Source organism: Cydia strobilella, chromosome 23 (genome assembly GCF_947568885.1).
Source record: "Cydia strobilella chromosome 23, ilCydStro3.1, whole genome shotgun sequence".
Lineage (NCBI taxonomy): Eukaryota > Metazoa > Arthropoda > Insecta > Lepidoptera > Tortricidae > Cydia > Cydia strobilella.
In genome coordinates, this window is record NC_086063.1 from 5,355,013 (window position 1) to 5,370,425 (window position 15,413).

General features: G+C 38.7%; 1 protein-coding gene across 1 annotated transcript in view; it reads left to right on the plus strand.

Annotated features, from left to right (window-relative positions):
* The window catches only part of LOC134751823 (homeobox protein OTX1 B), a 71,424-nt gene that overhangs the window by 24,921 nt on the left and 31,090 nt on the right, over nt 1-15,413 (plus strand). Inside the window, exon 2 of the mRNA XM_063687313.1 lies at nt 2,985-3,297. Within this exon, the coding sequence (XP_063543383.1) occupies nt 3,066-3,297 (232 nt within the window). The 5' untranslated portion in view covers nt 2,985-3,065. The remainder of the gene's footprint in view (nt 1-2,984; nt 3,298-15,413) is intronic.

Here is a 15,413-nt window from a genome sequence, read left to right on the forward strand (position 1 = left end):
CACCTTGAGATCTGCCAAATTTCACCAGAGCAGAAATCCTTAGTAAATTTGCCCGAGCGATTCTACATCTTGAACCTATAAGTTTAAGGAACATATTTGTTTGCTTGTGGAAGCTTTTGTCCGGGATTGGTTTAGGATAATCTTTTGTTGATAATTCAAGGTGCCTTGGTGACAATGTGGTTTCTGGGAATATGTTGGCGACAGTGACGCGGTTAGTGCAAGAAGGAAGCGGAGATTTACTAATGAATTGCCGTGTTAGGCTGATAATAATTTCCATTATAATTTAGTTTTCAGAAAATTAACCTTTTACATACACGACTCATTTAGGATAGCATACGAATATATGGACTAGTTGTAATGACCTTTGGAATCTATAAACGACCTGTCTGGCCTAGTGGGTGTGTTAACCTCGGATATTTATTCCTGTCTCATGGGTGTTTTCTGTGTATAAAAGTATGTATTTATCTTTTTAGGTATGTATATCGTCGCCTAGTACCTTTGCTTACTTTGGGGCTAGGTCGATCTGTGTAAGATTGTCCTCAAATGTGCCATTTTCAACCAAAAGGGTACTTATTGTCGCTTGTCAGTAAGGCGCTATTTCCATATAGCTTCAATTAGAAATCAACCTTATCAACAAGCGACAATGTGTTACCTTTTGGTTGAAAACGTCACAAATATTTATTTATGTTGTCTATCGACGACATTCATTGATATGCAGACGACAGTACTGGGGATGCCTATTACGCAGGCCGTGCCAACATCCCTCGTTCCGTGGTGCTAGAGAGTCGTGAAAAGCTTGTGTCGGATATTGAGGGCACTCTATCCAGAGTTTCGGTGTGGGGCCGGGACAATTTAGTGCGATTCAACCCCACCAAGACACAAGTTTGCGCGTTTACCGCTAAGAAAACCCCATTTACTGTGGTCCCACAGTTCGAAGGCACAGCCCTTACCATGTCAGGGAGTATTGGGATCCTCGGTGTCGACATCTCCAGTGACGTCCAATTCCGTAGCCACCTGGAAGGGAAGGCTGATCTGGCATCCAAAAAACTCGGTGTGCTCAATAAAGCACGGCGATACTTTACTCCGGGGCAAAGACTGCTGCTATATAAATCGCAAGTCAGACCCCATATGGAGTACTGCTGTCACCTTTGGGCAGGAGCACCTGGATGCCAGCTTGGACCCTTCGACTCAGTCCAAAGGCGCGCTGTACGAATCGTCGACGATCCCAAACTCACAAGCGGTATCGAACCTTTAAGTCTAAGGAGAGACTTCGCCTCCTTGTGTGTGTTCTACCGCTTGTACAATGGGCTGTGCTCTGAAGAATTGTTTGACATGATGCCAACGGCCGCTTTCTATCACCGCACCGCTCGCCATCGGCAGGGTGTTCATCCTCACACCCTAGCACCTAAATGGTCGCGTACTGTGCGGTTTAAGAGGAATTTCCTCCCGCGTACGCTTCGGCTGTGGAATGAGCTCCCTGCCGAGGTTTTCCCGAGGGGCTACAGTATGGGGTTCTTCAAAAAAGGAGTGTACAGGTTTTTAAAGGGTCGGCAACGCGCGTGCAATATCTCTGGTGTTGCAGGCGTTCATAGGCTACGGTAACTGCTTACCATCAGGCGGGCCGTATGCTTGATTGCCACCGACGTGGTATAAAAAAAAAAAAAAAAATTTATTGGTTCCTGGGTTCGATGAAATGCTATGAAAAATTACCTACATTTTTGTCTGAGACTTATACTATACTCGTACCTAGTAACTAAAGAAGAATAGTGCTTGTTGTAAATTTCAATGGTTTGCCGAGCATAGTTATTTGGTTATTATGAACGCACCGTGTTAAATGTTGCCAGCTCTAAACTTTGGCAACTTTCACTACTCATTTTATTAAATAATTGGTACTACGAAATTAATTAATTTACACTGTATTGTTCTAATAACTCCCAACCGTAACTAGCTTAATTTATTTGCTTGTAGGCGGACTCTCACTTCTTTCAAGTTATTTTAACTATGCACTACGGAATGCATTATCAACATACACAGACACAGAGGGGACCATTAGAAACATCATGAATAGACCTCGATTAGTACGAGTATCATGCCCACCTTTCATCGCTTACATCTCGTATGTCAGCACACTTTTTCTGACAATACAACCCCTCGTACTACCCAAGACCAGGTAACTACAAAAAAGACGTGACAGAATGTCGGCAAACATGTACCTACTCCCAAAAAAACCTTTACAGTTGCAATTTTTAAATTTAGAACTCCGAAATCGTGACGAATGAGGCGTTTTTCAATCTTTAACGTCCCACGTGTTTGACTTTTAGACCTTTGTGTTGCAATGCAGAAAAAATCACGGGCAATTGTGGAGTTATAGAAAAAATGCAATTGAAATTGATGTGTTCAATCGAACGTGTAATTTCAATGTCGTGTGTATGAGCCGTGAAAAATTGGTCTTTATTGGAATATAATTACGTTGCCTTGTTAGAAATAAATATTTGCTTTTGATATGGCTATAAGGTTATTTTTAGATGAATAGAGACTTGTACCTAACCAATTAAGTAGACTCGTACGAACTCAGTTAACTGTAATATAGTCTGGCAAACCAATTTCGCAGTAGATGACGCGGAATTCAAAATTTCTATGGGAAATTTATGCCACGGTTTTGTACTGACAATATTAGTTTGCTAAATACATTTGACATTGAATTATTACCCAATATTTCGTACCTAGTTTTGTCATGGCAACAACATAACCTATGATTCACCATCGTATAAAAAAAACTGAATACTCAACGCATAGTACTGGATCAAACTTAGCGAAGTCGGTGTCTATTATTATTTCTTTATACACTAGCACTGCAGCTCTTGGAGCCGATGTGTGTATATCACAGCACTTGTGTTTCTTTTGCACTTTTTAAAGTTACAATCAAAGTAGAGGTCTACTTTCCTTCTAAAAATATTAACACAATGTACCTTTTTCTATTGCAGATCGAAAGAATGGCAGACAGCCAATAAACGCCCAAAAATGCCACAAACGCGCGCGTGGCAACGGTGACTACCAAACGACAGATGGCGCTGCTCACCAACTCGTCGCAGCCTAGCGCCTCGGCGTCGCAAGCGCACCCCGCCACACCGCTGCACCACTACTTCCACTACTTGAAGCAGCCGTCGCCGCTGACGCAGAATCCTTACGCTCATCATACGAGCGCGCACCATATGGGGATGGGACCTGGACCGTTGGGCGGGCTTGGCCCGTTTGGACTGACGCATCATGGGCTTGAGGCTGTTGGGTTTCCGCAAGGTGAGTGCTTCAATTGTTTAAGATGGCCTCCATCTCTGGTTGACGTGTGACATAAAATGGTAGAAAATAAATGAGGGCGCCACTTTCTACGTAACTGTCATATTTTTGATGTAAAATGCTTAAACATGGCAACAATTTACTATATAAGTTTTTTAGTTTCATTTTATTTAATTTTTACTATTTTATGTCGCACTATACTATATATATATATGGACTTGTGGGTCTGAAATAAAGATATATTTAATTTAATTTAATTTAATTTATACAACTGCATTTCTTTGGACGATAGCAACATATCTCAGTTTTATATCCCAACAACTTAAGGATGACCCACGTTAGACCGAGCCGGGTCCGGGCCGGAGCTTCCGGCGTTTACTTTTCTTTTACAGATGACCGGTGATCACGTGATGCTTCCCATAGAAAACGCAGCGCCGAAAGCTCCGGCCCGGACCCGGCCCGGTCTAACGTGAGTCATCCTTTAAAGGGCAGTTCGATTGGCTAATAGAATGTGGAATATAAAATTGCTTTAGAACTTATATAGACCTTAATTATCGTATTCCTATTTTAAGTACAGAGACACTGTGTAGGTACAACACCGTCAGGAACACATCCTTCTAGCCTTGTATATAATCGCGTTATGTTCTTTAGTAACAACTGTAACAAGTAAATAGGACTTATGTTATGTATCTCACATCTCCGTATTCTACACACTAAGTAACATCTGTACTAACCTGTACCGATACATACGTACCTAATTTACTCTCAAAAACCACATCCAACAAGCAATTTGTTGAAAGCGTTCCTATGTTACAGCAAACCACGTCAGTTTACAATCCTTTAACGTTTTACAACCATTTATATGGCAACACCTTCCGCTGTTGCCAGCTCGAATTTAAGGAGGCTTGTAAATCAAACGTGCTTAGTAGAAATGGTAGGATTTATGAGTGGTACAATAAGATTAGCATTAGTTTATTAGTGAGTTGCGTGCTTCAAGATTCGAGTGATTACTTGAGGACAGTCTTTAAATTATTTTTTATATTTTGATTCATAAGCTTGAAAGCTGGTGAAACGTGTATTTCCAATTCCATGTATTTACCTATCGTATAATTCTATTAGTACATATTAGGTATTTCAGTGTAAAGCATAAGAAAAAGGAGCAATAAGTTCCTTAATTAAGTAGTTTCTTGTGGCACAATTGATTTTCTCATAATTTTGTTATCATAAGTATACCTACTCGAATGCACAATTTGCACATTCAAGTCAAAAATAATGAAGTCTGGTATGCATTGACATTAATAGGATTAAGATCTTCCGCATAACGAAGGAACTCTTGTTTTATGTTTTATCTACTTTAAATATTGATACATTGTCCGCGAAAGACATATGATCTCTGTTGAATGCAACTCTCATTTAAAATGATAAAGTTTGATCCATTAAGAATTTTTAACCTAACCTTAGCCGTTAGCCATCTTAGATTCCCAAATCTCACGGAACTAAAAACTCGTAGGGGTACCATTAGCATTCCCTATGGCAACACCGACATGACAAGCGAAAACAACTGGGAGAGCATTGCATAATTTACGTTTCAAGAAGACATCCTTCGGAATAATCAAAACAGCCCCGCGTAAGCCGCTTATCCCCCCTCCTGAGTGTTGCCAGTGTCCCCTCCCCCCGAAATGTAGGGAAACGGAGGAAGTAGCTTGGCCTTAATTAGCAGCGTTGTGTTTGTTATTTTTGATATTGTTACGTTAGTTGCGTGGGTATTTACTATGTAGTGTAGTATTTTTGAGTAAATATACGAGGCAAAGCGAAAGAGAAAAAGACATAAATATTGTTACATACGAGTAATTTCACTTGTGATAAATAATGAAGGTAAGAGATTTGTGAGGGGCAAATATTTTAGCTTTTTACCCTGCTAACGAAAAAAGATACATTATATCTAAATATTTGGCTGAACTTTAAAAAAAAAACTAAAATTTTCAACCTTAACAAAATTTTAATCCTACACTTGAAGGTCGAACATAGATTAAGTAGTAATTTTTATTCTATAAACAAACTTTTAAGGTTATTTTTTATAAACAAAGTTAGCCATCGAATATGGCTAACTTTTTACACAGTTTCCGTGAAATATATTAAAAGTCCCCGGCAAGCTCGGCTGAATTTCACCTTTCCATACAAACAGAGTTTCGTTCTCATTTTAAAACTACGTGTCGGATTGTAATGAAACTTTGCACATACAATGACACGAGGTAAATCTAGGGTCTGTAATTAGTTTATACAGCTCTAGTATATAAAACAAATGAAATAGAGCAAAAACAAGTTTTGTATGAAAAACTTGAATTCGATGTATTTTTTTACTATTGTATCTGAAGCTACATAAACTAACTACAGACCTATATAGGTATACCTTATCCTATTGTAAGTACAACGTTTCAGAGCAATCTAGCTAGACGTTTTAAAATAAAAACTACGTTTGTATGGAGAACCGAGCTTGCAGGGGACTCTTTAAGGTACTATGAGATTTTTATATATTTCCCAGCAGCTAGTTTGCTAAAAGTAGCTTGTCCATGAAGCAAGAATATTCATATAAAATTTGGGCAGCATAGGATTTTTTCTCTTTCATTCTTATAGTTTGCTAAAAGTAGCTTGTCCATGAAGCAAGAATATTCATATAAAATTTGGGCAGCATAGGATTTTTTCTCTTTCATTCTTATAAATTTCGGTATTTCGCCATCGCCTCCTACCTATGATGCCACCCGGTTCGTGATAAGGACAAAACATGGCACTATTTCCTCTTTCCTCTTATAATTCATAATTCATATTTTTTTATTGCATGAAAGTGAGTACAAAAGGTGTTAGTATATACAAAAGTCCATCACAATCTGCCGAGATCCAGCACGCAATATATCTTAATTCTAAAACTACAAACTAAATTAATTTAGCTATAACTATAAAATAGCAAATTAATAAATAACAAAACAGTCATTAAATTATAAGAACATGCTACTACAAACCTTTACATGCTAAATATTCTTTAAGGGAGTAAAATTACTTGTTCATAAGCCAATTATGTAATTTTCTAAGGAATAGTGGTTGTAGGTGGGCGGGATAGGAATCACAATAAAACTATCTTTCTCTATCAAAGAGTGTCAGGCCCTTGACTGTTACTGATAAAATTGGTTTGCCAGGCTACAACTACTACATCTATAGTTTACTAGCTTTTGCCCGCGACTTCGTCTGCGTGGACTTAGTAACCGCAGCTAGAGTAAAAATAGCGCCTGGAAAAAATTTCATAGCAATTATTCAATTTGAGCATATTATGCACACAAATTAGCAGACACTTCATTAATTATCTCAATTCCACCCCGTTTTTTACTTTCTTAAGGGATGATTTTCGGGATAAAAACTATCCTATGTCCTTCTCAGGGACTCAACCTATCTCTGTGCCAAATTTCATCTAAATCGATTCAGCGGTTTAAGCGTGAAGAGGGAACACACAGACAGACAGACAGACAGACTTTCGCATTTATAATATTAGTATGGAGTATGGATGGTACAAGCCCTCTATTCTCTATGCACAAACAATCGACCGCCGCAAACTGTGCCGTTCCGCGAAGGGCCCTAATCCTCTCTTAGGCTCCCCGTATTGAAACGCTTTTAAAAATTCAAATCGTTCCCTTTCATTGGTTTAACAGGTGCAGTGACGACATTGTTCGTTATCATCCTTTTTATCCATGTTTTATTTGTTAGGACGAATACAAATATCTGGGTACCATGTTGCACACCTCAGGAAAATTGGAGATGAACTTGCAGCACCGGATCGCCGCTGCCTGGCTGAAATGGCGGGAAGTGACTGGCGTTACCTGTGATCGGAGGATGCCCGTGAAGCTTAAGGGCCTAGTATATAAGAGCATAATACGACCGGTTCTAACCTATGGGAGTGAAACATGGGCTATGACGCAGAGCCATGCCCGGTCCGTCCAAGTCGCCGAAATGAAGATGCTTCGGTGGATGTGAGGAGTAACGAGGCTTGATAAGATACGCAACGAGCACGTTCGCGGTAGCCTCGGAGTACGTAATATCGCCGATAAGCTACAAGAGAGTCGACTGAGATGGTTTGGACACGTGAAAAGAAGACCTCCTGATTACATCGGGAATGTTGCTATGGATCTGAACATTGCTGGGTCCAGAGGAAGAGGAAGACCGAAGATGAGATGGGCAGATACCATAGCAAAAGACATGAGGGCCTGCGACGTTTCAGTAGACGACACGTCCGATAGTGTGAAGTGGAAAGAAAAGACAAGAAAAGCAGACCCCACAATCAGATGGGAATAATAATGCTAAGGAGAGAGAGAGAGAGATTTGTTAGGTTTTCTAGGTACACAAATAATCGGTTGCAAGTTGCAAGGGAACCTAACTCCCTGTTTTGGGTCAGAAATTCATTTCTGAAGCTGATTGTACCTACTTACATGTATGATTTAAACTTACGAAAAATGTGATATAATAAATGATAAAATATAAATTTTATGGTTTTAGAGTCGTAAGGAGATTATATTTTATAATCGTCGTAGGTGGTACGGCCACGTGAACAGGCGTAGTGATGATTATGACGTCAAAGTCGCATTGAAAATTCCAGAACTTAAGAGAGGCCCAGGCCGCCTTCCGTCGACCTGGGTGGTCAAACATAGAAAGAGACCTTAAAAGATCCCAGATGTCAAAAGAGACAAACCAAAACAGAGTAGAGTAGTAGTAGAGCTTGGCGCAGAAGAGTGAGGAGGCCCGACCCCAGATAAAGGGAACAGGGAAAGAAGATGAAGAAGAGAGTCGTATGGAGAGGCCACCCACGCAACAGCAGTCGAGCAGACATGAGACTGAAGTAGTCATTTTAAATTTTGGATTCTTATTGTTTTACCTGTGTATGCGACACTGTGATTGAAATCGTCATCATCGCACTAAATTTCAAAATCTACAGTAAGACAGCTCATTTTGATTGGACGAATTGATATTTGTGCTGGTAACATTACAAGGTAGGTATTTTTGAACTGTGTATAATGTACGGTACGATGGTAAAGGATTATTATATTCACTACATCTGTACGTAGTGTATATTGTGTTTATGTAATTGTAAATTTTTTATATGTCCAGATAAACGGTACAAAAATGTATCATGATAGTGCGAAAGATATTGAACTAAATCGTGTTTATATACGCGGGAAGGTTTTTATGCTCGGATATTTTATTTTTTACGAAGAACAATGAAACTGGTCGTTTAGTGAAACGATTATGACTATAATTCTTCTTCTTCTCTGTCGTATTGGTGTGGTAATCGGTAGTAGAGGCAGACACAGCTCTTCGCACGATCTCTCACCATCTCTCATCCATGTCTCGTCGGCATAATTATATCCCTAGTAAATAAGTATTGTAGTGGTTACAGCTTCTGACCTGACTGACACAGCCTTATCGTTTTTTCCAGTTTTGCAAAATTACTAAAATTAGTCCCTTCGCAATACGTTACCAAGAATTTATGGTACATGTTTTATTATCTATAGGTACTGTCAGAACCCATAAAAAGTGGGGCTTAATCCCAAAAAGGGTTGCTTTATGGAAAACTCTGTGATATTTTTAAATCGACGGGTGCGTTTTTTACGCTGAGAGTACAATAGTCATTCATTTTTTGACATCTTTTTGTTTGAAACTTTTCTTTTAGAGATAGGCATTTGTGTCTAATGTTAGATGCAATGTTGCCAAGGTAAATCTTATAACTCCCAATTAAAAATAAAACATTTGAATTTTCCTCAAACCTCCAAATTTCAGTGCTGTAAATCACCGAACTAAATTAACGGCTCGCCATTTTTTCCATTTAAAAACTGAATACACATTTTAATACAGGAATAAAATTAATCCGCGGACTTTTTTTAATCCGTATACCCGTCCTTTTCGCCCCCATTATTTCCCATTGTCGTCTCTTTCGCGCTACGTTGGCAGCTGGGCGTTCTTTTTTCGAAATTTATTTTTTCCTCATTGTATTGGCATCCCTTAGAATTTTATACGGCCAGTTGCTTTTTTAATCTCTTGGGCGGAATGAAATTAATTGATTATACTATAATATACATTTTATCGCATCGGGGGTGCTTTTTAACTAATTTAAATCAATTTGATATGAAATGAAATGTATTATTTGTTTACTTTTACACAATACCGTAAATAAAAAGTAGCCGCTGCTAGTTTTTATTGTGAATAAGGTCGTTCCGGTCGGATATATTTGTTTAAGTCATATTTTACAAACACGAGAATGTAATTTTTTTTATTTCCCTGTCCCGTAGATCTAAGAATTTTTAGAATGCGTTTAGGAACTTTATTAAGCTGATGCACAGTTGTACCTACGATTAGAAAGATGAAGCCTACAGTTTGTCTGCCGGTAATGCACGTTGTATGAAGTGAGTTATGAGGCCCGATATTTTTAAACTAGATAAATGGGCCTTGCGTCTCCTGGGCTACTGAAAAAAGTAGGCGTTACTGCTCTTTAAAACTCTCCTTCTCTATCTCTCATCCAGGTTTTACTTTTGCATTCACTCTGTGTCTTAAGGGGACCTTGACGTTTTGTTTAAAGGGGCCCACTGACTATCAGTCCGCCGGACGATATCGGCCTGTCAGTTAGAACAAAAATTTGACAGTTCCGAACAACTGACAGGCCGATATCGTCCGGCGGACTGATAGTCAGTGGGCCCCTTTAAACAAAACGTCAAGGTAAATTGAAATATTTTTCTAAACAATTTAACCTACCACATTATAGTGTGTCGATAAGATTGATGTAGTTAACTTTAAATGGCAGTAGGCAGAAAACGGCAGAAATACCGTTAATTGTCAAAATTCCTCGATATCTGGCAAACCCTCCCTAATCGCCTTAGGTAATAGGGCTTCTCTGTCTTCGCCCCGGTGTTGTAGCATACTGCCCTAGTTTCGGCCCGGGTGTCATTAGCCCGATAAGGACCTTTTTGACACGTGCCTAAGGACCAACGAATCGGGCCTGAGATGGTGGTGCTTTTTAACAGACTTAAATTTCAAGGAGGTTCTGTATTTGGTTGGTGGCTGTTTTTATCGTCTGCCATTGTACTTAGTTGTCATTTTCTATAAATTTTTCAAGATTATAAAATTGCAAATGATGGAGACTTAAATTTCAAGGAGGTTCTGTATTTGGTTGGTGGCTGTTTTTATCGTCTGCCATTGTACTTAGTTGTCATTTTCTATAAATTTTTCAAGATTATAACATTGCAAATGATGGAGACTTCAATTTCAAGGAGGTTCTGTATTTGGTTGGTGGCTGTTTTTATCGTCTGCCATTGTACTTAGTTGTCATTTTCTATAAATTTTTCAAGATTATAAAATTGCAAATGATGGAGACTTCAATTTCAAGGAGGTTCTGTATTTGGTTGGTGGCTGTTTTTATCGTCTGCCATTGTACTTAGTTGTCATTTTCTATACATTTTTCAAGATTATAAAACTGCAAATGATGGAAACTGCTGCAGCGCTTAAACATTAAGTATGAAAATTCTTAAGGGGAGAGGGGCTGTGGTAAGGATTTATTTATGATAATAATGGCGCTGATGGAATCTGAGGATCATTTCGGGGTGCGGCACAACTGTTTTAGTGATTTCAGGGTTCACCAAAGACGTTCAGTAAGACCCGTAAGTATATTCACTACCCACTTACAATGCTGAACGTGGTTAAAATTTCTTCTTGAAATTGTATCTTTCCTATACACCAACATATATGTTTATCACGAATAAATGCAACGATTCTGATTCTGACATGTCTCTGTTTGACCCATTACTTGACTGGTAGAGACTTTTGGCATTAATTGCGCCATTTGTATTTTTTTGTTTGTGCAATAAAGTTCAATGGCGTTATTTATAAACGCCCGTCAAGTCTAAAGGCCTGATTCGAAACAGGCCGTTAAGAGTCCCCGGCAAGCTCGGCCCAATTGCACCTTCCCATATAAACGTAGTTCCGCTCTCATTTTAAAACTACGTGTTGGATTGTAATGAAACTTTTCACATACAACTTGACTTGAGGTATATCTAGGTCTGAAATTAGTTTATATAGCTCCAGTTTATAAAACAAACGAAATAGAGCAAAAACAAGTTTTGTATGAAAATTTTTAATTCGCTGTATTTTTTTAAATTATGGTATCTGAAGCTATGTAAGCTAATTACAGACATACCTTATCCTATTGTAAGTACAAAGTTTCAGAGCAATCTAGCTAGTCGTTTTAAAATGAGAGCAGAACTACGTTTGTATGGAGAACCGAGCTTGCCGGAGACCCTTTAAGCCCTTGATATTGTCTGCCCTTATCAGTCATCTTGACATTTGTGTTTGCAAATTATAATTAAGAAGGAGGTAAATAAATAAATTAAGTTAGGAACCCATGTTATAGGTATTTAGGTACCTATTTCGTTAGGTGGCTCACCTTTGCACGTGAAAGTGTGAACGATCCTGCGACACAAACGGTAACTCACACCGGCCGCCGCGCCGGATTACACTTGGCGGGATTCCGATCGATACGAAGCTACCGGGTTTCTTTACTGCAAGATATCGCTATGTCTTTTAGAATGTAATGTTTGTTTTAGGGTTCCGTACCCAAAGGGTAAAAACGGGACCCTATTACTAAGACTCCGCTGTCCGTCCGTCTGTCTGTCTGTCACCAGGCTGTATCTCATGAACCGTTCTTTGTGACCGATCACATCTTTTTGTGAATTTGTGATATATTTAAGTGAAAATAACATGTAATTTTCAATTAGAAATAAATATATCTATCTATCTATCTACCGTGATAGCTAGACAGTTAAAATTTTCACAGATGATGTATTTCTGTTGCCGCTATAACAACAAATACTAAAAACAGAATGAAATAAATATTTAAGTGGGGCTCCCATACAACAAACGTGATTTTTTTGCCGTTTTTTGCGTAATGGCACGGAACCCTTCGTGCGCGAGTCCGACTCGCACTTGACCGGTTTTTGTGATAAGTTTTCCAAAACTTGTTTGATTATCTACAGAACTTGTATCCCATTTAGAACCCAAATATTTTTGTCGAAGACAAAAGCAAAGCTATTTTTAATAGAACATGGCTCTTAAATTCTAATTTATGTTTTTGATGGGATATTCATTACTCCTTACAAATATAGCATACTGAGATTAATATTGCGTAACTTTTATCAACAAAATTTATTTACAAATTAAATCGCTACTTTATGATCTTGCTCTTTGAACCTATAGTTTGTTTACCAAATAAGATTAGCCACCATGGGATGACCGTGTAGACTGCCGGCTATTTCTGACCCTTCTCTTAAAATAGTTCCTATGAGTCTTGGGGTCAAACTATATTCAGTCGAGTTTATAAGCAAAGAACATACAAGTCGAACAATATTCGATCTCATCGTCATTGAAATAAAGTTTAAAAACTATAAAGTGTATCTTCCGTACAGTAGTTCAAACGCTCGCTTACCTTGACTTATTAAAGAAAACACCGTACAATGTTACCTTAGGAACTGTGCCATCGAACTTAAGGATTGACAAATGAATAATAATTGAAAGAGTGTCATGCGTGAAATCGCGGTCCGGCCGGACCACATTTTATGCTATGGACAGTTTGGAGTTGATACTACCGCTAAAACTTATTGTTATTCGCTCTATAACTGTGGCGCCGCCGTGGAAGATATGCAAAATTATTTAGTTGTTATATATATTATAATAGTTAGTTGACAACTTGACAGTTGAAAGCATTAAATTAGCTGTCAAATAAGTTCTGCTGTTCAAGCCAAAGAGTAAAGTAATCATTATAGGCAAAGAGAGCCCTCTTGAAGCATTTTATGGAAACTCGTTTGAGAGCACCATCTCTGATTTGCTCCCGAAACTACTATGTATGTGTGCATGCACATCTACATATGCATCCGTTGGGCGGGTTACAAGTCAATTTTTTGTTAGATTTTTTGTAACTATAAAAGGTTATTTGCTTGCAATGCACAGATTACAAGTTACCCAAAGAGCGATGGAAAGAAGATTGGTAGGAATCTCACTAAGTGAGACAGAAGTCACCAAGGGACAGGAAAACAAACAAGTGGCTTCGGGAACATAGTAGTCACTGATGTAACCAGAGACCAGACGAATGGCGAAACTGAAGTGGGAGTGGGTTGGACATGTGGCCCGTAAAGACGGCTCGTGGTGCAAGGTGCAAGAGGTGGTCACGCCCGGTTTCCAAAAATGCGTTGGATTGAAGGAGGCCTACATCTCAAGGATTTAAAAAGGCTAAAAAGAAAGAGATATATCTGTTTACGACATTTTTTTCTGACAGTAAACAACAGTTGCAGTAATCAACATTATAAATAAAGAAAGGTATATGCAACCTTTTCAATGTTGTATTCATGCCTTGATTGCCTTGTAATTTGTATAATCGGAAGTCTCCTTTACGCAATTTCTCTTTCTTTCTTCAAATTGCCGCCGTCATTCTCCATCTTTACTGACGTTAACTATATTCCTAGTGTCGTCGTCGTCTCCCCTGGTTCAAGCTGTGAAAGTTCACATTTTTCCCTCGCTGTTGTCTTTTGCATTTTAGGTTACTACATTCCGCACAATTCATGCATGCCAAAGGGTCAGCCGCATTCGAGGGAAGCTAGTACTGTAAAACTGGTGTAACTTGACAGACATTCAGACGTACTCTTTGAGTATCTGGGGGCACGGTAGTTCCCCCGCCAAGTCGAGGAAAAAAGGAGGCATATCTATTTACCACTAGCTTTTCGATTTATAGCAACATCATAAGAATACCCTGCAGATTTACGAACATATACAGATTTGTCTGTCATAATCATAACTGCATTAGGCATCATAGGGACTGTAGTATTTTTTAAGCAAGTACTTATTATCAGGTGGTCAGTGCACTTGTTTACTAATCTCAATATTTAATACGATGCGTAGAATGCGTGCGATGCGATACAAGTCATAAAAATTGTCACACCAAAACAACCCAGTGGCATCGCAACCTCTCTGAACCGTATAAAAATATTAAATTTATCATTTACGAATACCGCTACCGGCGGCACCTTTGACGGCCATCTTGCGCCGCCATGTTTGTTTTGTTTTTTTTTAACTTTAATGCAACGGCCCTGTCACCGTCAGCCGTTATCTTCAAACGTCAGTTTTATGAGATATTTGTTGGAAAAAGTTTTCGCTACCGGCTTGATAAACAATTTAATGTGGTCAGTTAAAAAGGCCCGTTTTTAGTAGCTTAAAAGGATATTTTTGGGTGAATAAAAAAATTGGTATTCAAAGATATTGAAATGTCCTGAGATGAGTCATACGTTACGTTTTTTGTTCTCAAATCCTATCCCTATTAGTAAAAGTATTGTGGTGATAAACAAATTTTGTTTAGATATACAGGACTGTACTAAATCAATAACGATTCATTCCCCGATCACTACATATTAATTATATTATGTATTTTAAATTTATAAAACAAAGTCCCCCGCCGCGTCTGTCTGTCCGTCTGTCTGTCTATCTGTCTGTCTGTCTGTCTCTCTGTCTGTATGTCGGTATGTTCGCGACAAGAACTCCTGAACGGATTTTCATGAGATTTTCATCTATCAATAGAGTGATTCTTGAGGAAGGTTTAGGTGTAATCTGTTAAAGTTTTATGTAACCCGTGCGAAGCCGGGGCGGGTCGCTAGTTATCATGCAAATGTTTTCTGTCCTGACATTTGAAAAACCGGCCAAGTGCGAGTCGGACTTGTGCACGAAAGGTTCATATCATTACGCAAAAAAACCGGCCAAGTGCGAGTCGGACTCTCGTTCCAAGGGTTCCGTACATTATACAATTTAAACAATGTATTTTTTATGTGAAACGTGAGTGAAATGTCTTTAAAAAAACCCGTAGGGGTCGGATCAAAAACTAAGTAATTAAGCCCGACTCACCCTTGACTACACTTTTCCAATAGGTTTTCCTGTAATCTATAGGTAAAGATCTATTTTGTGTATTTAAAAAAAATTTTAGACCCAGTAGTTTCGGAGATAAAGGGGGGGGAATGGTAATTTTTTGCCTATTTTCTGGAATTTTTGTTTGATGA